Source organism: Capra hircus, chromosome 11, assembly GCF_001704415.2.
Source record: "Capra hircus breed San Clemente chromosome 11, ASM170441v1, whole genome shotgun sequence".
Classification (NCBI taxonomy): domain Eukaryota; kingdom Metazoa; phylum Chordata; class Mammalia; order Artiodactyla; family Bovidae; genus Capra; species Capra hircus.
In genome coordinates this window covers 37822582-37844361 of record NC_030818.1, presented here as the reverse complement: position 1 = coordinate 37844361, position 21780 = coordinate 37822582, and the positions used below count along the sequence as shown (strand labels likewise).

Genomic DNA, 21780 nt, shown 5'->3' with positions numbered 1-21780 from the left:
AGAGGCAGCTAAAAAAAGGCGGGAGGAAAAAATAAATATTAGCTTCCCTCACCTCAACCAGATACATGTTTAATTCTTCCTTAGGAAGAATTAGGCACTTTAGGGAAGAAGTTTTTAATGAAAGAACAGTACATCAGGAAATGTGAAACGGAGTCATTCTGCTTCAAGCTGGCAACGTTAAAGTCTATGGGGACCCTCAATAGTAACTGCAGCTGCTGTTTCAAAACAGTAAAGGAATCAAGGCAAGTCGGGAAGTCAAATATTTTCTTAATCTTCTTTTATTCATAAAATTAAGGGGCATTTCTATTAAAAATTCCCCCAAATATGAATGGTATTAAGTTTTTTTGGAGTGAATAATCTCATTCTTCACTGAGAATTTAAACGGCTGGTCATTGGATGAATTATAAAGTGAATAAAAAAGTATAAATGCTCAGAACTGCCAAGAAAATATGAATACTCTGAGGAACTGTGTCATTTCACCTAAGCTTAAACTTGAACAGAAATCCTAGGCGTGAACTTAAGGGATAACAGCAATGAAATACTTCTTTATATTAGTATGTTTTATAGGCACCTGCTTTTTTCTCTTCCTTTCTTCCTCCTGGTCATACTCCTCCTTTGATTTTCTGAAATACACAAAAATAAAGCAGAAAAGTAAACTTTCTCTTTTGGTCAAAGAACAAATATTCAACAAGCAACATGCTAACCAAAGCGTACAATATGTGCAAGGAATTTTGCAAACAAAGATGGAAATAATCAGGCTTCACTTAAAGCAGCTTACAATCGAGAAAGATATACACAGACATAAACAGCATAATATGGTTAGCTACATAAAACACAGGTTTACTCATATCCTGTGTGAAGGATCCTAGATGAACAAAATTTAGCAGGTTTGAAATTCTAAACCCAAATCTGAATGGCAAATTCCATGAATATGGACTCTGATCTCTTACTTTAGACAGATCAGTTACATGTCCCCTGATAAGATCCATTTCTCTCCTCATTTTAGTTTTTCCATGGCAGATGAGCTATCACAAAGCTCTCCTGATGCCCTTACACCAAAGCCGTATCACCTTTGTAAACTGCTCACAAAGACCATCTGATTTAGGAAATTAGTCAACTATCTTACATGTCTATAACTAAGTTCCACTGTTTATACAGTAGCACACCCCCACCAAAAGCTTACAGAAAATAAAATCTAAAAGTACAATACTGATCATGTTTCAAACCACCAATCAACCAACAGAAGCAACCAGTGTAAGTCAAAACAAAGTGTCTTCTAAACCAACTACCAAATATCCTGAACTCTTCCAATCTAAACTCAAAGCTCTCTGTGTTGTCTCAGGCTCCTATACACCCTTACGTGGCACATAGGAAAGGAGGACATGGCAGCAAAGGCCTAGGTTCACCCACACATTTGCCTCCCTCCCCACACTCACTCAAATCCCCTGAAATGAAGGACTAAATCCTAGAGCTCCTGCCACAAACTCCCACTAGGCCCATCCTTTTAACCACCTCCCCTCCTGCTTTGGAACTGCGGACAAGTTGGGAAGGTGGGAGGACCACAGGATGCTATAAGATTGTCACGTATGTGGTTAGAATGGAGAGCCAGGGCCCCTAAAGGCCAAGGTTCCACTCTGCAGGGGACACAGCAGCTGTAGGAATCCTTTTGCCTTAAACCTATACATCCCCATAGACTTAAATATTACATGTTGCAATTGCCCCTCCCTTCTCAAACTCCCATAGAGGTCAGGGGACAACAGGCTTTACGGGGAAAAAAAAAATCCCCTTTACTGGACTGCACATTTCATGCCAGGCATTGGTCTGACAATCACATAATAGATAAGAAAGTGAAAGTCACTCAGTCATGTCCAACTCTTTGCAGCCCTATGAACTATACAGTCCATGAAATTCTCTAGGCCAGAATAATGGAGTGGGTAACCTTTCCCTTCTCAAGGGGATCTTCCAAACCCAGGGATCGAACCCAGGTCTCCCACACTGCAGGCAGATTCTTTACCAGCTGAGCCACAAGGGAAGCCCATAGATAAGTCAGCAAATAGTCAGCTATTTGGTCTGTGGAGCCTGGATGTCCAGCCTCCCACCATGAGACACCTGGCATGAGCCTCCTCCAATGCCAAGATCCAGAAGCCATGCAGTCTCCTGCTCAGCTCAGGCCACACAGCCCTTCCAAGCATCAGGCTGCATCCACCGCACCTTATTTCCATTGATGCTAGTTTCCTAGGCCCATGATGGGAGTGGAGGAAGACCCTCCTATTTGGGCTGATATGTCCATTAAGAAATGTAATACATACATAGTCATAACAAATAAAACGATAAATCATGTTCATGGTCTTTAGGAAAGAATTTAGATATTTTACTAGTTCACAGTATTTTTGGGGTAAAAAGTTTATGTACAGATCATATTGCAATGTTATTAATGATCCATTCAAATAATTAAAGAGGATACCTAAGAACTTCTTTCAGGATTTTCATCTCTTCCTGTTCAAGGTCACTGACCACATCAGAACCATCTGTTAAGCAGTCAGGTAATACACCTGTTCAAAACCAGAGATCACACAGGAGAACATCAACTCAACTGAAAACATTTTATTTCTCACTATTCTAGTTCATCAAGAAGTACCAAGTAGTTTATTAAGATCTATCACTTAAAAAAAATGTTTTATGCTATTATGTTTTATTATCTTTTTAACTATGGTCTTTTCAACCTTTTCTTCTTTTAAGGAATCAGCTCCACAAACAAAACAAAACAAAACAAAAAACCTCACAACTGTACCTAGAAATGACTCTTGGTAACCATGTATTGTCTGTTTAAAATAATAATAATATATGATAATAGAAATTAATTAATATAATCTATTGTCTTCCATAATCATATACTACACAGGACATACCAATGAAATTAACAAGCTCCTAATAATGAAACTATGCTCTCAGAAGTATAATTTAAAAGGGAAAAGAGTTTACAAAGCAAAATATAAAATACTTTGTTAATTGAAACAGCATGTTAACACTCTTCATTCATACTACAACATATGCTACCAAAAGAGCCCAGCTTACTACATGCATAAAAGCATGGTGCTAAGCACTTAAGGGGAATATAAACATGAATAGAACAGTCTCTGCTCTCAGACCTTCTATTCAGATAGTGGGCTAATAACCATAAACTAGGGCAGTACCAACTTTAGCCCAAGGCAGAGCAATTCACAGCAAGTAATTTTAAGTAATGGTTTAATTTACTTTATTACCTATATCTTCCTGATAAGCAGGTAGATGGTAATAAGTGTTCTGCTTTTATCTATAATTAGTATATTCCCAAAACGTAAACAGTATATCCCCTAATTTTTACCTTTCATTTCTTTATCCATATATGATGATGGGATTTTGGATCTGTTCTAAATTAAAGTAGCTTTATTATTCTAATGCCCTTGATGTTTAAGTACATTTAAAATTAAACTTTTCATTTTGAGATAATTTCAGATTCACATGCAGTTGTAAGAAATAATACAGAGATGCTATGCACTCTTTACCGTTTCCCTCAATGAAACATCTTTCAAAACTGTAGTATAGATCACAACCAGAAAACTGACTTCTATATAACCCACTGACCTTAAGTGCATTTTTGCTTAGTCAAAAGCTATATAATTAGTATTCTCCTATTGATCTTTCTAAGGAAAATTTTAAAAACTAAGGAAAGAATAAAACAACAGTGTGCAATACTTCAAAACCATCAAAATATTGCTCTGATTTGCACTTGCCCCAAATTCTTTGAGAAGATACAACCAGGAATTCCGAGAGCCTTTGAATTTTTCTCACACAAACAGTCTGCAGTTTTGAGTACAACCCTGGATTTATGTCAAGTGAGATACTTAAATACAAGTATTAAAAGTTCTGTGGCAAAAACTAAGCATTAGTTTTTGTTTAAATGTAAGCAAACTGTCCCACCCTGCAGTTTGACTGCAGCAGCATTCCACATCATTCCCCTGGTCCTCCCTTGCTAATAGAAGCCATCTGTGTGCAGCTGCTGCTGCTGCTGCTAAGTCGCTTCAGTCGTGTTCGACTCTGTGCGACCCCATGATCAGCAGCCCACCAGGCTCCCCTGTCCCTGGGATTCTCCAGGCAAGAACACTGGAGTGGGTTGCCATTTCCTTCTCCAATGCATGAAAGTGAAAAGTGAAAGTGAAGTCGCTCAGTTGGGTCCTACTCCCAGCGACCCCATGGACTGCAGCCTACCAGGCTCCTCCATCCATGGGATTTTCCAGGCAAGAGTCCTGGAGTGGGGTGCCACCAGGCAGCCAAGTACTTAGAGGCAGGGCCCAACCCCACCCCACAAGAGTGAGTCATGATTTAAGCCAATCACCATGGTCTCATTCCCCCTGCCAGAGGTTTATAAAGCCATGTGAATCCAATCCTAACCAATAGGACCTGAGAGGAAAATTCCTAAGGGGCTTCTATGAAAGTATTGTCTTGCTTAGAAAAGGAGACGTACAGGAAGAAGCATCGCTTTTCTTCCTGAGATATTGTTGAGTGTGCACTCAGTGATGCTTGAGTGCGATCATGAGAGAAGATCCTGAGAATGGCAGAGTAAAAGTGGGAAAGTGTCAGGGTCCTTGAAAACATCACTGAGCCACCAAATGAACCAAGCCTGGACCTGTCTTCCTTCCCTTCCTCTACTTCTGGTTCTGTGAGATGATTGCTTAGGCCATTTTCTCTGAGGTATTCTGCTAATGGCAACTTGAGGTACCCAGCTGATACAAGCTATGGTTACCTGTTCTCTTTTAATTAAAATCTCCTTGTTTCCAGTTAAATTCTAAAGACTGCAGAGTGCCATTATCAAGCTTCCTATTTCTTTTATCAAAAGGTCCCCTAAAGCAATGTGAAATAGCATAAAGTAATTATTCAGATTCTCTATCCTATAGGTCAGAATAAAAAGCATAGTTGCAGGAAAACACAAGAGAAAAGGATCTTATGAAGCAAACCATGGTAGAGAAACAAAGAGAAAGAGACTGTTTTCCACACTTTACACAAAAGCTGCAGTTCAGTGTCAAGCATTGTTCAGGGTTAGGGTGGTATTATCTCCACATCAGGGACAACAGTCTTTCCTGGGGTGAAATGCATTTTAGAGAATAGATATGATGGTGGTTGGCTCTAGGGGTGTGGTCTTTACTCACTTCAGACAAATGAGAGGAGAACCCACAACAGACCCTCCAACAGTCTAATGTTTGCCGCGTAACAACAGATGCCCTATTGCTGCATATTCCAGACCCTTAAAAGCAAATAGTACAACTAAACTATAGCTCTAATATGCTCAAGAAATAAACAAAGAAAAGGCCTCACTGCCAAACCATTAGAGAGTATATAGGCATGATAAAGAATATCTGTGGCAATCTATTAAGCAAAGGAACACACAGGTATTAAGGTCACTAGAGTCCAAAATCGGAAACTTAGATATGCATCTGGGTTGAAAAAGAGATAGTACGGTAACAAGAAGTATGGTTAGAAACTCTGACATTTTGAATCAAGATGTCAAGTAGAGTTCAAGTACACAGGAAGGGAAAAAAAGCAGAAAGAGCTAGGAGAAAACTGAGTTCAGGTAGAGAATTAAGGAAAAGATAAGGCTAAAGGTGGTCACCAGGACTGTGAGCTGTTTTCTCTTCCACCTTATGGTGTCATAATGCTATCGGCCCACTGTCCTAGTTCTCAGTGCTACCTCAAGACCAGCAGCTTCAGCATCAGCTAGGAACTTGTTAAAAATACAAAGTACTAGGCCCCACTCCAGACCTACTGAGTCAGAAACGGGGACACAGGCATGTGTTTCAACAAGCCCTCAACTGCTTCTAATTGCTCACTAAAGCTTTAGAACCACTGTCTTCTATAAGCCAGGAGGGAAAAAGTAACTGTACACTCAACAGTAACTGTAACTGTGACCACCCAAAAATACTGACTTTCATAAACATGATGGCTGAGCAGAAAAACCGAGCTCTCTGAAACCTAAAACATCAACTCAAATTCTGCTCTGCTTTCTTCGAGATGTCAACCAATCGGTTATCAGGAAGTTTACACTCCAATAGTTCTTAAGTCAGTCTTAGATTTTCAAACTTGAAATAAATTTATACAAAGCAGCAACATTAAGATCATATTAGTTAAAACTAAGACCAAAACAAAATTCATTTAGCACTTAGATTTCTAAATTCAACCTTTTACCATTTCTCTCTTGAATTATTCGAATGGCTTGCAGCTGCATTTCAGTATTTTTCTCGACCATCATTGCTTTAAAGATAGTAAAATCTTCTGCTGCCAATACAGGTTGCAAAATGGCCTGTGGAAAGAAGTCAGGAAGTTACAGAACTATTTCCCACACACTCAAATCATTTCCACTGCAAAAGGTGCATTAATTAAAGAATGCTGCATTATTATTTATGACTAGATGACTCAAAAGGACAATTTTAAGATTTTTTTCTAAAAGCCTTTAAAGTAGGGTTCTCAAGAGGCTGGTCTTCCAACCCCTCCCACCCCCACAAGGCTAGGGCACACAGTGACACATTTTCCAAATGAGCCAGTGCTGTGCAACTCTGATAAACAACACGGGAATGAGTCTTACTCTTTTAAAGTTACCACTTCAGTATATAAATCTGTTTTTCAGTCAAAATAATGATAACTATTTGGTTTAGATTCTGTCAATCTGAAATTTGGGGCTTCCCTGGTGGCTCAGTGGTAAAGAATCCTCCTGCCAATCCAGGAGACGTGGGTTCAGTCCCTGGGTCAGGAAGATCTCCTGGAGGAGGAAATGGCAACCCACTCCAGTATTCTTGCCTGGAAAATCCCATGGACAGAAGAGCCTGGTGGCTACAATCCATGGGGTCACAAAAGAATCAGACACAACTTAGTGACTAAACAACAACCACCTGAAATTTACTGTTTAGTGATAAAGCAGTAACTACAAATAATCCTTAAATTAATAAAACTGCCAAATTGAATAAGAATAAATGCCAAAATTCACTTCATGGCAAATAGACAGGGAAATAGTGAAAGACTTTATTTTCTTGGGCTCCAAAATCACTGAAGATGGTGACTGCAACCATGAAATTAAAGGACATTTGCTCCTTGGAAGAAAAGCTGACCAACTGAGACAGCAAATATTAAAAAGCAGAGACATTACTTTACCAACAAAGGTCCATCTAATCAAAGCTATGGTTTTTCCAGCAGTCATATATGGATGTGAGAGTTGGACTACGAAGAAAGCTGAGTGCTGAAGAAAAGATGCTTTTGAGCTGTGGTGTTGGAGAAGACTCTTGAGAGTCCCTTGGACTGCAAGGAGATCAAACCAATCAATCCTAAAAGAAATCAGTCCTGAATATTCATTGGAAGGACTGATGCTGAAGCTGAAGCTCCAATACTTTGGCCACCTAATGTGAACAGCTGACAGTGGAAAAGACCGTGATGCTGGGAAAGATTGAAGCCACAAGGGGAAGGGGATGACAGAGGACGAGATGGTCAGACGTCATCACCGACTCAATAGACATGAGTTTGAGCAAGCTCCGGGAGTTGGTAATGGACAGGGAAGCCTGGCATGCTGCAGTTCACGGGGTTGCAAAGAGTCGGACACGACTGAGAGACTGAACTGAGTGAAATGCCAAAAAAAATGGAGTCTGAAAAATAAGTGTAACATGGTAGGAATAATGTGAGAACACAACAGGAGTAGTCCTATAGGCAAAAAGTTTCATGAAAGAGACAGAAATTATGTGAAATCTTTTTCTAGATGAAACTGAAGTGTAATAAGTTAAGAAACAATAACAGTATCTACCCTGCACTGTGCTGTGCTTAGTCACTCAGTCGTGTCCAACTGTTTGCAACCCCATAGGCTGTAGCCTGCCAGGCTCCTCTGTCCAAGGGGATTCTCCAAGCAAGAATATTGGAGTGGGTTGTCATGTCCTCCTCATCTACCCTAGAGCACCCAAATTAACACTCCTTTAGCTACAGAGAACTATTATTATGTAAAAAAGCAAACAAATTCCCAAGCTAATCAGTAAGAAGAATAAGCTCTGAAATGTAGGAAAACCCGAAAGAAAACACTCAGACCTTATTCACCTTACTAAACCTTATTTCAAGCTTTACATGACATTCATGAAAAAGCTGACCACAGGAATCATACAGAGGCAACCAAGGGTGTGCTACTGTTCACCAGGTAGGCAGCAGTGATAATGTCAAAGACACACCGCAACAAATGTTCCGTCAAAGAGTGCTAAGCAAAGAGGAAGGAGTCCCTCCAGCAGCAGCCAGCTCACATTCTAGACAAAAGCAATACAGTCAAACAAAATAAAGTGCAAAAGTAGTGACATTTACAAGGAGTCAACTGTAGGGAAAAAAGAAAGTTTCTTGTCCTTTAAATTCACATATACTGTTCAAAAGGCCAAGGGCAGGGGACGGCAAATAGGCTTCATCGGTGTTTACCCGAAAGTTACAGCCCATAGAGCAGTATTAAAGACAAGTGCAGTATAAAATAGACCACTAATGAGAAACTACTGTGTAGCATAGGGAACTCTGGGGTGCTCTGTGGTGACCTAAATGGGAAGGAAATCCAGAAAAAGAGGGGATACAGGTATGTATTCATTATGGTTGATTCACTTCACTGTATAGCAGAAACTGACACAGCCATGTAAAGTAACTAAACCCCAATTTTTTAAAAAAAATTTTAAATTTCCTTTAAAAATAAAAAATATATACATAAAGACAACTGTAGCCAGCCTCTGTAATACCGTAGTATATCTGATCTGCCAGGGCACCTTTGTGGGATTACACAACCACATAACATTATTCTTGGTCTTCTTAGACTTATTAGTAATATCAAGTTCTCTGTCCTCATCACTGACAAACACTTGAAGGGTACTGCTACTGATGGCATTGTGTCAGCTAGAGCTATCAGCAAGTCTGCATTTGAGCTGATCCTTAAACATATAATGCAGGGCTTCTCAAAGGGTATGTTTAACCCTTCTAAGAAATGCAGGAAAGAAGGACTGTTAAATGCATGTTCCTGAGCCCTACCCTAGACATAATTAATCTAAATTTCTGGACAAGGGGTACCCATTCCCCAGATAATTCTTATAACATTTAAGTTTGAGAACTATTGATACAATGGGGGGAAAAAATAAGCCCCTGATATGAAAGGCTACTTTGAGCTTAACCATAAGTTAGTTGTTTGATTCCGATTACATCATTTAGGCTTCTGGGCACTAGTTTCTTCACCTGAAAATTAGCATAATAATAACAACAATAATAATAGAGTATTTTGTCAATTCTAAGACTCTATAGATTAGCAAAATAAACCATTATTTCATGTACCAATAAGAAAAGAAAAAAACCCTATCAATTAAATTACAACATGCCATCAATTACAAAATGCATTCTCATTGATGAGATATTTATGATAGAAAATTTTCATTTGAGAATGAAGGAAATATAGTAACTTTCTGGCTGGGTGTTAGAATTGAGCAGTGTAAGAAAGCATTTTTTTAAAACTAAGAAGTCCTATAAAAGTAATTTTCTGGGCCTTTTGATTAAATATCAAACTGGTGTGCTAAACCTAACAACTGTAGAGCAATTAGGCTACACTGGTCCAAGGAAATGGAACACCCTTTGCCTAAGAGCTTCCAATAAGGGTAGTTAGAGGAACTAAATACAAGAGTTACTTCAAAAAGCTAGCAAGTGGTTTAAAAACAACAACAATCTTAAGTATCCTTTAAATTAATTGAAATGTCAAACTACTTTGAAAGAAGACTATGAGATAAATGGTATAAATAAATAAATATGGTGTCATATATGTTTGAAAAAAGCACACTGACAAAAATATGAACACTGAGTCTTTCAGAATCTGACTTAAATGAGTTTTAAAAACCTCCAAACATGTTCATACTTAGCCTGAAGTTACAAGTGATTTCATGCATTTATGCTGCTCTATTAATAGAACCACAAGGAGAAACAGATGAATTCACTACTATAGTTGGAAACTTCAATAATGGACAGAATCAGCTGGCAGAAAATCAACAAAGAAATAACTGAACTGAACAGCACCTTCAGTCAACTAGATCAAATTGACATTTTTCCAACAACAGAAAAATACATTCTTTTCAAGCTCACAGGGAACATTCACCAAAATAGACAACATTCTAGGCCATAAAACACACCTTAATAAACTTAAAAAGAATAGGAGTCATATAGAGGAGACTCTCAGACCCAACAGAATTAAACTAGAAAACAGCAACAGAACAACAGCTAGAAAAACCTAAAATACTTGGGAGATTAAGAAACACACTTTAAAACAGCACATGGATCAAAGAAGTAGTCTTAAGAGAATCTCTAAAAATATTTCTAACTAAATGAAAATACAACTCATCAAAATGTGTGGGGTGCAGCAAAAGTTAGTGCTTAGAAGGAAATTTAAAGCACTGAAGCATATATTAGGAAAGAAAAAATAACAAACATCAACAATCAAAGCTTCCACCTTAGGAACTAAAAAAAGAGCAAATTAAATCCAAAGAAAGGAAATAATAGAAATTGGAGAAGAAATAATGAAATTGGAAAACAGAAAATCAATAGAGAAAATCAACAAAACTAAAAGCTAATTATTTAAAAAATAAATAAAACTGAGAAACCTCTGGCCAGGTTAAGTTTAGAAAAAAAAGTGGGGGGGGGGGGTGTGTGGAATTCCCTGGTTGTCCAGTAGTTCAGACTTTGTGCTTCCATTTCAGGAGGCATTGGTTCAATCCCTGGTCAGGCAGGTTCCATATGCCAGGACATGAGACACACACAAAAAGACATAAATTAAAAAATATCAGAAATGCAAAAGGGGACACTACTACAGATCCCATGGACACTAAAAAAGTAATAAAGGAATTTTATGAACATCCCTATGACCACAAATTTGATAATCCAGATGAAATGTACCAATTTCTTAAAAAACCAACCTGCTAAAACTCACACAAGAAACAGACAATCTGAATAAGTCTATATCTATTAAAGAAATGGAATCAATAATTAGTAATCTTCCAAAACAAAAAGCACCAGGCCCAGCCGGGGTCAATGATGAATTCTATCAAACACTTAAAGAATTTTATATAATTCTATACAAATAAAGATAGAACTTTAAAGAAAAGATATAGATTCCTTTTACTTCTCAAAAGAATAATGATTATTTATTTGCAGAAATTCAATAGCATAGCCTATAGAAATGATGTGAAAGCCTTTCTATTGATTCAAAGGACTAAGGGGGAAAAAAGTATAACTATGAAATCTGGTCCCATCACTTCATGGTATATAGATGGGGAAACAACGGAAACGGTGAAAGACTTTACTTTCTTGGGCTCCAAAATCACTGCAGATGGTGACTGCAGCCATGAAATTAAAAGACACTTACTCCTTGGAAGGAAAGTTATGATCAACCTAGATAGCATATTCAAAAGCAGAGACATTACTTTGCCAACAAAGCTCTGTCTAGTCAAAGCTATGGTTTTTCCAGGAGTCATGTATTGATGTGAGAGTGGACCATAAAGAAGGCTGAGCACTGAAGTATTGATGCTTTCAAACACTGATGTTGGAGAAGACACTTGACAGTCCCTTGGATAGCAAAAGGGATCAAAGCAGTCAATTCTAAAGGAAATCAACCCTGAATATTCACTGGAAGGACTGATGCTAAAGCTGAAGCTCCAATACTTTGGCCACCTAATGCTGACAAAGATCGAAGCTATGAGAAGGAAGTGACAGAGGACGAGATGGTTGGATGGCATCACTGACTCAATGGACATGAGTTTGAGCAAGCTCCAGGACATGGTGATGGACAAGGAAGCCTGGCGTGCTGCAGTCCATTGGGTCGCAAAGAGTCAGACACAACTGAGTGACTAAACAACAACAACAAAGCAATCAACAATTGGAATTTGAAATAAAAAACACAATACAATTTACATTTGCACTACAAAAAAGTACTTAGGAATAAATGTAACAAAATATGAACAAGATCTACATGAGGAAAACTAAAAAATTCTTATGAAAGAAATCAAAGATGATCTAAATAAATGGAGATCTATTCCACGTTAATAAATAAGAAGACTCAACATTGTTAACATGTCATTTCTCCCAGATTTGATCTGTAGATTCATGCAACCCCAATCAGAACCCCAGCAATTGTGGATATCAACAAATTGATATTTGAATGTACATGGAAAGTTAAAAGACCCAGAACAGTCACACAAAATTGATAAATATCAAAGTCAGAGGACTGACACTACATGACTTCAAGATTTACTATAAACTAGAATAATCAAGACAGTATGATATTGGTGAAAGAACAGACAAAGGATTAATGAAACTGAATAGAACCTGAAAATTAACCAACAAAAACACAGTCAACTGATTTTTGACAAAGGAACAAAGGCAATCCAATGAAGAAAGGATCATCTTTCTAGAAAATGCTGCTAGAACAACTGACATCTACATGGAAAAAAAGAAGGAATCTAAACACTGACTTTACATCTTTCACAAAAATTAACTTAAAATGGATCACAGATTTTAACGTAAAAACAAAACTTTGAAAGATAGCATAGAAAAAATCTAGCTAACCTTGGCTTTTGGCAATGACTTCTTAAGATAAAATATCATAACCATAAACAATGAAAGAATCAATACATCAGACTTCACTAAAATAAAAAAGACTTCTAATTTGTGAAAGACATTGTTAACAGAATGAAGAGAAAAGCTACAGGAGAATATTTTGTGAAATATTTGCAAAACATATCTGATAAAGAAGATCTGTATCAAAAATATACAAAAAACTCTTACAACCCAACAATTAGAAAATAAATAACTCAATTTAAAAATGGGCAGAAGAAAACAATGATATCACTACATATCTATTAGAATGGCTAAAATCCAAAAACCTGACAATATCATGTGTTACTGAAGACATGGAGCAACAGGAGCTTCCATTCATTGCTGATAAAAATGTAAAATGATATAGCTACTTTAGAAGAGTCTGGCAGTTTCTTACAAAGTTAAGAGTGAATCTTAACATATGATCTAGCAGTCTTGCTTCTAGGTATTTACCCAAATGAGATGAAAAATTTACATCCACATAAGAGCCTGAATATGAATAGCTATAGTGACTTTATTCAAAATTGCCAAAGATTGGAATGCACCAAAATATCCTTCACAAGGTTATATACCACCTTCAAAATGTGGTACATCCATAAAATGGAATATTATTTAGCAATAAAAAGAAAACTATCAAACAATGAAAAAACTTCTTCATATTGCTTAATGAAAGAAGTCAGTCTGAAAAAGCTATATACTTTATGATTTCAATTACATAATATCCTGGAAAAAGCCAAACTATACAGACAGTAGAATGAATAGCAGTTGCCAGAGGTTCGGTGCAAAGATGGAAAAGATGAATATGTGGAATACGTGAGATTTTTAAGACAGCGAAATTATTTTGTATGATACTGTAATGATGGATATATGACATTATGTATTTGTCAAAATCAACTGTACAACCCAAAGAGTGAACCTTAATATAAACTATGGACTTTACTTAATAATCATATATCAATACTGGCTCATCAACAAATATACTACACTAATGAAAGACTTCAATAAAAAGAGACGACATTACATTAACTGCTCAACTTTCTGTAAACATAAAACTGCTCTAAAAAAAAAGTCTATTAATTTTTAAAAATCTTATGAGCAATCAGACAAAATATTATTAATTGATAAGTGTGTGTTTTTAGAAAATGAAAGTTATACCATACATGTAATCATTTTAGTGATATAAGTTACTGGGGAAAAAAAGAATAATTTTCTCAAATTAATATTAGAAGACATATGTTTCTGAAAGCATTAAGTTCTAATTTACAAAAGTCAAAGTAAATCACGTGAAAAGCAAAAACAAAAAATACTTTGTCTCTTGCCATATAGTCATCCCTGGCTCCTGCTATACATGGAAATCAGTGATGAGCTCTATCCTCACCAAAAAAATTACAAGCAATGAAAAAAGCCACTTTTGCCTATTTCAGTTGAAAACACCATAAAATTACAAAATCAACTGAACACAACTGAAATAATATCTCAATATGCATTCTATTATCATATTTTTCTGAATTTTTTAGAAAGGTATCTTAATTTATGAGCATTTTTTGAGAAGCTACACACGTATGACAGGAAAACATGCTCTTAAAAAGTCTGTTGTTGAGACTTCCCTGGCAGGCCAATGGTGAAGACTCAGTGTTTCCACCAGAGAGGGCCCAGGTTTGATCCCTAGTGGGAGAACTAAAATCCCACAAGCTGTATGGAGAAGAAAGAGAAGGAGAAGAGAGTTGGAAGGATGGGAAAGGAAGGATGGAAAGGGTGGAAAGAGGAGGGGAGGAGAAGAGAGGAGAGGAAGAGAAAGGAAGGAAGGAAGGAAGGAAAAAAAAAAAGGTTGTTGTGTTTTTAAAACAGACATCTTCACCCGATGCACTCCTTACAACTCCTGCTGATTTTAATACACAAGAATGCCAGGACCAGTGGTCTAGGACTAATGGTGACCAAACCAGGTGAAAAGAATTCTGCAAGTCATCTTTAGCAGTACAGTTCAATGAGAGGGGAGTGAGCAACTGTTTATAAAAATAAAAATCAAACCAAACAGACCAAAACAAAAGAAAAAATACCTCCTAAACTACCCTGGGCAAACAATTGGTTTCTTGAATTCCTTATAGGCACTCTAAATTAGCATAATGGAATCAGCATTCTGATCTTTATTTACAAAGATTAGATTATTGCTGCAAAGCAGTAACTAGCAGGCTTTGGGCTATTTTTCTGGTTACTGGAGATGGCCATGTGCTGATTCAGTCATACTGCCCTTAGTATCTGGGGCTAAGTTTGCTTGAGAAGAGAATAAAGCTAACTAGTCCACATGGGGATTGAATACATGACCCTGGCCTAATTAGCACCCCGCTAATCAACCACCAAAATAGCTACCATTAATTACAAGATGCTTCCATTTATAGAGCACTTTATATGTGTCAGGTATTGTGCTAAATGTTTTATGAACATATTTGCTCAAATTTCACAAAAACCTTTCAAAGTAGATACTGTCCCTGTTTTACAGATGTTCAAACTGAGAATCAGAATAGACAAGGCAGGAAAACTGTAAAACAACTCTGTCCATGATAAATGAAAGTAATCAAAAGATCTAAGCTCAAATCCAAGTCTGTCTGTGTCAGGTTCCCATGCTTGTATATAACCAGACTGTACTACGAACCAACTCCAAAGCAAAAGGTGTTATGTAATAGAACAAAGCAGAAAGATATGTTACTTTTGATCTGAAAACAGTATTTTAAAATTCTGAATGTCTTCATTCACAAGTTATCCTGATGATGAAAACAAAAGATGGATGTGACTACTATTACTATGAACATCTTTTTCCACAAAGCATTTCAGATTCATTCATAATAGCTTAATGAAGAGGTTGACAAATATTAACCAAAGAAGAAAATATTCTGGAAATACAAGAAAAATAAAAACAAACACCAATGCCTTAAAAGAACCCTAAATACTAATTAATAATTTTCAATAAATTCCTCAAGGTAAATAGACTTGTAAAAACTTCAATTCAAGGCAATTAAACTGAATTGAAAATGAAAAAGTGCTCAGCGGGGCAGAATGAGTACTGGTCTGACTAGAGATATCAGGAAAGTCGCACTGCAGCAGGCCATGATGATGGGATGGGTTTCTCTGGGTAAGGAAAGGATGGAGTAGTGAGAAGGTGGGGGCTAAGGATTCCTGGTTAAGGAACGACCATGAGCAAAGCCAGGTGCACCAATGCTTACAAAAACAAGTAGCCAGAATTACTATAGTATGTAATGTACTATAGAATGACAGCAGGAGGTTGAAAATGATAATTTGAGATCACATCCTAGATAATCCTATCATCTCACTAAGGAATTATAGTTAATTTGGTAGAAGATGAAAAGCTAAAATAACTATTTGAGAAGGCTATTGTGTAGTAATAACATATCTCTATACTCAGTCTCGGAGCCTGAACTGATATTCTGGCTTTGTTACTTTACTTGTAGACTGTGCACCAGTTCCTTAACATATATGTGCAATAGTTTTCTCAATTCTAACAAAGTAAAATAAATAGTACCAATTTCTTAAGGACTGTTAGGAAGATACAATGAAATAATACATGTCAAGTGCTTAAAACAGCAGCTAGCATGAACCCCCAGTAAATATTAGTTACAAATACACCTAAAACCTACTTCAATTCAGCACTGCAGAACAAATGAGACAATAAAATTAGTTCTAACAGAAGAAAGCCCCAGGAACCATGTACTATGTATCTGCTAAGATTAAAAAAGGGGCAACTGCAAAACCATTAGAGACTTATATATATAATTTTTTTTGCATAAAGCCTGTGATCTATTATAGTTCTGATAGGAAGTCCTTTTTTAATAGCATCAGTTTATTAATGCTTCAAATTTATCTTTTCACAAGGTACTTATAAAGAAAGAATCCATATGTGTTAAATTGGCTTTTCACTCTTACAGTCTCTAGAATATTATATTTTGACAACCAAACACAGCAAATCTAAGTGGAATCCTGGGCATTTTTGTTAAAATTATATTTTAGCAGAAAAACACAAAAACCTGTGATGTACGGGTCTTTGCAAGAGGAGAAGTACATGCTTCTTGAAATTGATCTTCATTAATTCCAATTTCTTTAAGGTAAGTTTCTAACAGCTTTTCAACCTAAAAAAAAAGTTTAACTTTTACAATTTACATTGAAAGATTCCAAATGAGTTTTTATATTAAGTTTAGAAAAGTATAATCAAATGCTTGCTTGCAATTATTAATCTACATAAAATTACATTATATGGCAGTGACAATCTTTTTCACCACAAAAAAACCCAAACAACTAAAAGTGAAAATCTCTGCAGAGAATCAAATGAAAGTTTATTTCCTCTACCAGAAATAACTAAAGTCAGGATTATGAAGTTTGATGTGGTATAATCCTTGTGCTACCCAGAGGCATTTCTTAAAATCTCAAGACAACATGGCTAAATTAATAATGAACACTCCCCTGGATATACCAGCAGAAGAACAGGAATAAAATTTAAAGATCAGATGCAAGATCCCTTAAAATAGTTGTCCTAAATCTATTCCTTACATTCCAGAGTCTTATGGAGGAAATGCCCAGAGAACTCCTGGAGTCTGATGCAACTGATAGCACTACTAAGGTAGAATTTTGGAATACTACTGGAATTTTGGAATTTAAATGGACAAGTCTATTTTTTAAATTCAGAACAGATTGAATTAATATTATTCAAATTATATTTAAAATCAGTTTTAAAATACTCACTAGTTCTTTATATTCCTGATGAATCTCTGTATAAGTCAATTTGCTCTCTTCTTCATCATCGAAAACTAAATTTAAAAGAAAAATATTGCATAGTGTAAAAAAATTTCATTAAATATGAAAGTCAGCTCCACAAACAGACGTTACAAATAGAACACTCATTCTTGTAAACTGGCTCTTCCACTTTAAAATTCTTGGGATTAAAAATAATAATAACTGATTGTAAACAAGTTTTTGTCTGTACCTAAGAGCTACTTCATATGGGAGAGGAGCATTAATTTGCCACTTTTCAATCAATAATACAAGGCAAAAATTTACTTACAAACTTTAAATGGAACATTATTGGTAAGTTTCTAAATAATTCCTTTCACAACAGGTTTCAGATTATTTTACCATATTGGAATTTTGCTGATCCAAGTTTTACTGAAACCGACTCCTTCTTTATTACATATAAATCAATAATGAAACAAAAATGAATAAAAACAAATGTTTACTCAATGATCATATGTGTGAAACAATGTAGATTAGAAAGATATATATTCCTTTAAAAAGCTACAATGTGATCAAGGAAAAGACAAATTCATGAACTGTAAACCATAAGCCACCTTTAAAAAAAATTCCCCCATTCTTTCTAAAATACAAAACTAACATTGGTAATTTTCTATTTAAAACTCTTCAGTTCTTTGCCTAGCGAATAAGTATAGAATATTTAGAATCCCAGACAAAATTCTTCAAGATTGGATCCCAAGTCTCATCTCCCACCACCCAAAACCCAAACTTTGCCCTCATAACAGGACACAATTACTTGGAATGTGGACAAATGTAAAAACATAGAAGGTGCTTCAAAGCCCCAGGTCTTTGCTCAAGCCCTTCTTGGATCTCTTTGCCTTTACCCAATACCTCTTCTCCCAACCATTCTTCAAAATACTGTAAGAGGCACATTCTCCATGATCTGCTGCTGCTGCTGCTAAGTCACTTCAGTCGTATCCAACTCTGTGCGACCCCCATAGACGGCAGCCCACCAGGCTCCCGTCCCTGGGATTCTCCAGGCAAGAACACTAGAGTGAGGTGCCAATGCCTTCTCTGCCATGATCTGCTACCCACTCCCAACTCCCTTGGCTATTTAGATTCCTTCCTCAGAACTATTTGAATACACAGCACCATATGTCCACCTTTATAATAACATCTGGTCACTTTACATTTAAAGTCCATTTACCTGCTTGTCTTCCCCACCAAATTATAAACTTCTCAGGGACAAAGATTTGTTTTATTAACTTTTCTAACCTCAACTTCTGGCTCAAAGACACTCAATAAATGTTGAAATAAATGCTGATATTTACAAAGTTATATAAAACTAATTTTTAAATTACCTAAGGTGAAGAATACCTCATTAACAAACCAAAGTCAGTGAAATATAAACACTATTATTTCAAGTGCCACTGAAATGTTACTTCCATTTCTCTTGGCATCTATTCTACATAGCACTGGGCATACATGCAATATAGCAGCTAATAAACCTGTTTTCAGATAATTTTGAAGCCAAATTACTACATTACATGTTTACAAGTCTGAAGATTACTATTTCCCTATAAAATTACACAATCAGGTGTGTTATAGCTGAGATGCAGCCACTTTTAAAGTGTGGACATAAAATTATTTTTTTTTTTTCCATTTCAGCATTTAGGTTCAGTGGGATAAGTGGAATCAAACGGTGACATAATTTCTTTTTTCTCCTAAAGGAGATCAGAACACCACATGCTTCCTCAGTCTCAGAACAGCATTTTAAATTCTTTAATAGAGCAGAAATAAAAGTTATTTTGAACTTCTTTTAAAAATTACCTGCGAGAACAATACCTAGTAAATACTATTTGAATGTTGCTCATGGCAATGAGAATGTAATGAAAAGATTCAGTGGTCAAAGTAAATTTCATCTTTACCAGATTCATGGAAACTTAAGGTTGAAAGGACTCTTAACAGATCATTCATGATAACCAACCATTTGACAGTTGAATTCCCCTCTGTAATAACTCCATTAAGGTGCTATCAGATTCATTCAAACACTGCTAAGGCCTAGGGAACTCATTACCTTGCGAGACAGGCGAATTTATCCAGGATACTATCTGTTATGAAGCACTTCCTTCACAGAAATTTGTTTACCTCTAGCTTGTACCCACGGACGCTAGCTCTAGCCCACTGAACCTTAAAAAAAACAAGTCTAACCCCTCCAACATACGACAGACGTTCGAACGATTAATGGATATTACTACCCTTAAGGTCTTGGCCAGCTAAACAACCAGGACAACAGCCTGAAATTACTCTTATGACATCGCTTCTGGTTCCTTTTCCATAAATGGGCTCCAAACTATCTCTAAGAACTGAATGCAAAGCTCCAGAATCTGGAGGTACTCTTTCCTCACAGGGAACGTTATGCCACGTCTTCATATCTCATTTGTTGGAAGATACCCTCCATTTTTGGTATAACCGAGACAGAGAGCTCAAAAAGGGCAATACAGGCCACCGAGATTACCTGCTCTAGGCCTACCGGAGTAACCACATACCCCTCGCCCACCCACTTTTTGGCCAACAGTTGGAATCAGAAGGAACTCTGAAGCAAACTGACATCTCTCCTCCCAAGTCACTGGGGAAGCTGATGAAGAAAGAAACCCACAGTCACCCGGCCAAGGCAGAAAGGTGCAGGATGGAGTGGGAGGCCCAACACAGCATTAAAGTCTACTGTTTTTCGAATGCGTGCTTGGGCCCAGCGGGGAGAGGTATGTCGTCCCCCTTTCCATTACCGTGGAAAAGACAGGCGCGGTGACAGCAACACATCCTAAAAATCCAGCTCTAAACCTGGTCGACAGGAGGGGAGATCGAGAAGATGAGAGGCGGTGTGTGGAGAGGTTGTTGGTGTGAGAGGTGAGCAAGGACTGACGATTCGAGATTCGTATTTTACCTTCACATTTCTGCTCCACGAAGTCCAAGATGGGGATGGACCAGTCCGGGCCCCGCAGGAACCCCGCGATGCTCTCCACCACCCATTCCACCTCATCCTCTTCTTCCGCGGCCATTCCGCCCCCGCGGGGCGCCGCGGAAGCCTAGGCCAGATCCCCGGATCCTAGAAGGCCTTTCGGCCGCAAGGAACCGAGAGGACAGGGAAACGATGTCCCCCAGCAGTCTCCGCAGTCACCTGGCTAAAAATCTACAAACCACTTAACGTAAAACGGTCGCTATGGCAACAAGAGGAGCCGCCTCCGGCAGCCGCCCGGAAGTGAAGCCAGCTTCCTCAGAGCCTGCGCAGCTTAGAAAGTGGCATTTGAAGAATGTTTCCAATTGGCTGGGAAGGAGTAGAAGCCAGTCGAAAGATAGCCTTCATCTCATTGGCCCGGAGCTGTTGTAGCCATTGGCTGGAAATCCTGGGAGGAATCTCAATGTTCTCACGGGAGAAGTCCGTGGGACCAAGGATAAGAAATGGCGCCACGAAGGCCCGCCTCACCTGGTCTCTGACTGAAGGTTTTAAAGGCTTCAGTTCACGGTTGTATCCCCACCGCTCACTCCCGACCATTTTCCGACCCGTTGAGCCAGACACGTTTGTAATTGAAAGGTTGATTTTTGAAAATACAAACCCGAGGAAAGCAGTTCTGTAAGATTTGCTGATTGTCCCAGCGCCAGTTTGCATGCAGTAGCTGCCAGCGAGTCTTTACGGCGTCAGTTAGTTCAATTCAGTCGCTCAGTCGTGTCCGACTCTTTGCGACCCCATGAATCGCAGCACGCCTGGCCTCCCTGTTCATCACCAACTCCCGGAGTTCACTCAGACTCGTGTCCATCGAGTCAGTGATGCCATCCAGCCATCTCATCCTCTGTCGTCCCCTTTTCCTCCTGCCCCCAATCCCTCCCAGTATCAGTCTTTTCCAATGAGTCAGCTCTTAGCATGAGGTGGCCAAAGTACTGGAGTTTCAGCCTCAGCATCATTCCTTCCAAAGAACACCCAGGGCTTGTCTCCTTTAGAATGGACTGGTTGGATCTCCTTGCAGTCCAAGGGACTCTCAAGAGTCTTCAACACCACAGTTCAAAAGCATTAATTCTTCGGCGCTCAGCTTTCTTCACAGTTCAACTCTCGCATCCATACATGACCACTGGAAAAACCATAACCTTGACTAGACGGACCTTTGTTGGCAAAGTAATGTCTCTGCTTTTGAATATGCTATCTAGCTTGGTCATAACTTTCCTTCCAAGGAGTAAGCGTCTTTTAATTTCATGGCTGCAGTCACCATCTGCAGTGATTTTGGAGCCCCCCAAAATAAAGTCTGACACTGTTTCCACTGTTTCCCCCATCTATTTTCCATGAAGTGATGGGACCAGATGCCATGATCTTCGTTTTCT

The 21780-nt window shown here is 37.8% G+C and overlaps 1 protein-coding gene across 1 annotated transcript in view; it reads right to left on the bottom strand.

Annotated features, from left to right (window-relative positions):
* Positions 1-20702, bottom strand: part of CFAP36 (cilia and flagella associated protein 36) — a 30152-nt gene extending 9450 nt beyond the window's left edge. Inside the window, exons 1-6 of the mRNA XM_005686621.3 lie at positions 20354-20702; positions 17404-17468; positions 16692-16793; positions 6220-6334; positions 2465-2552; positions 572-623 (exon numbers count right to left, since the gene is read on the bottom strand). Of these exons, the coding sequence (XP_005686678.2) occupies positions 572-623; positions 2465-2552; positions 6220-6334; positions 16692-16793; positions 17404-17468; positions 20354-20468 (537 nt within the window). The 5' untranslated portion in view covers positions 20469-20702. The remainder of the gene's footprint in view (positions 1-571; positions 624-2464; positions 2553-6219; positions 6335-16691; positions 16794-17403; positions 17469-20353) is intronic.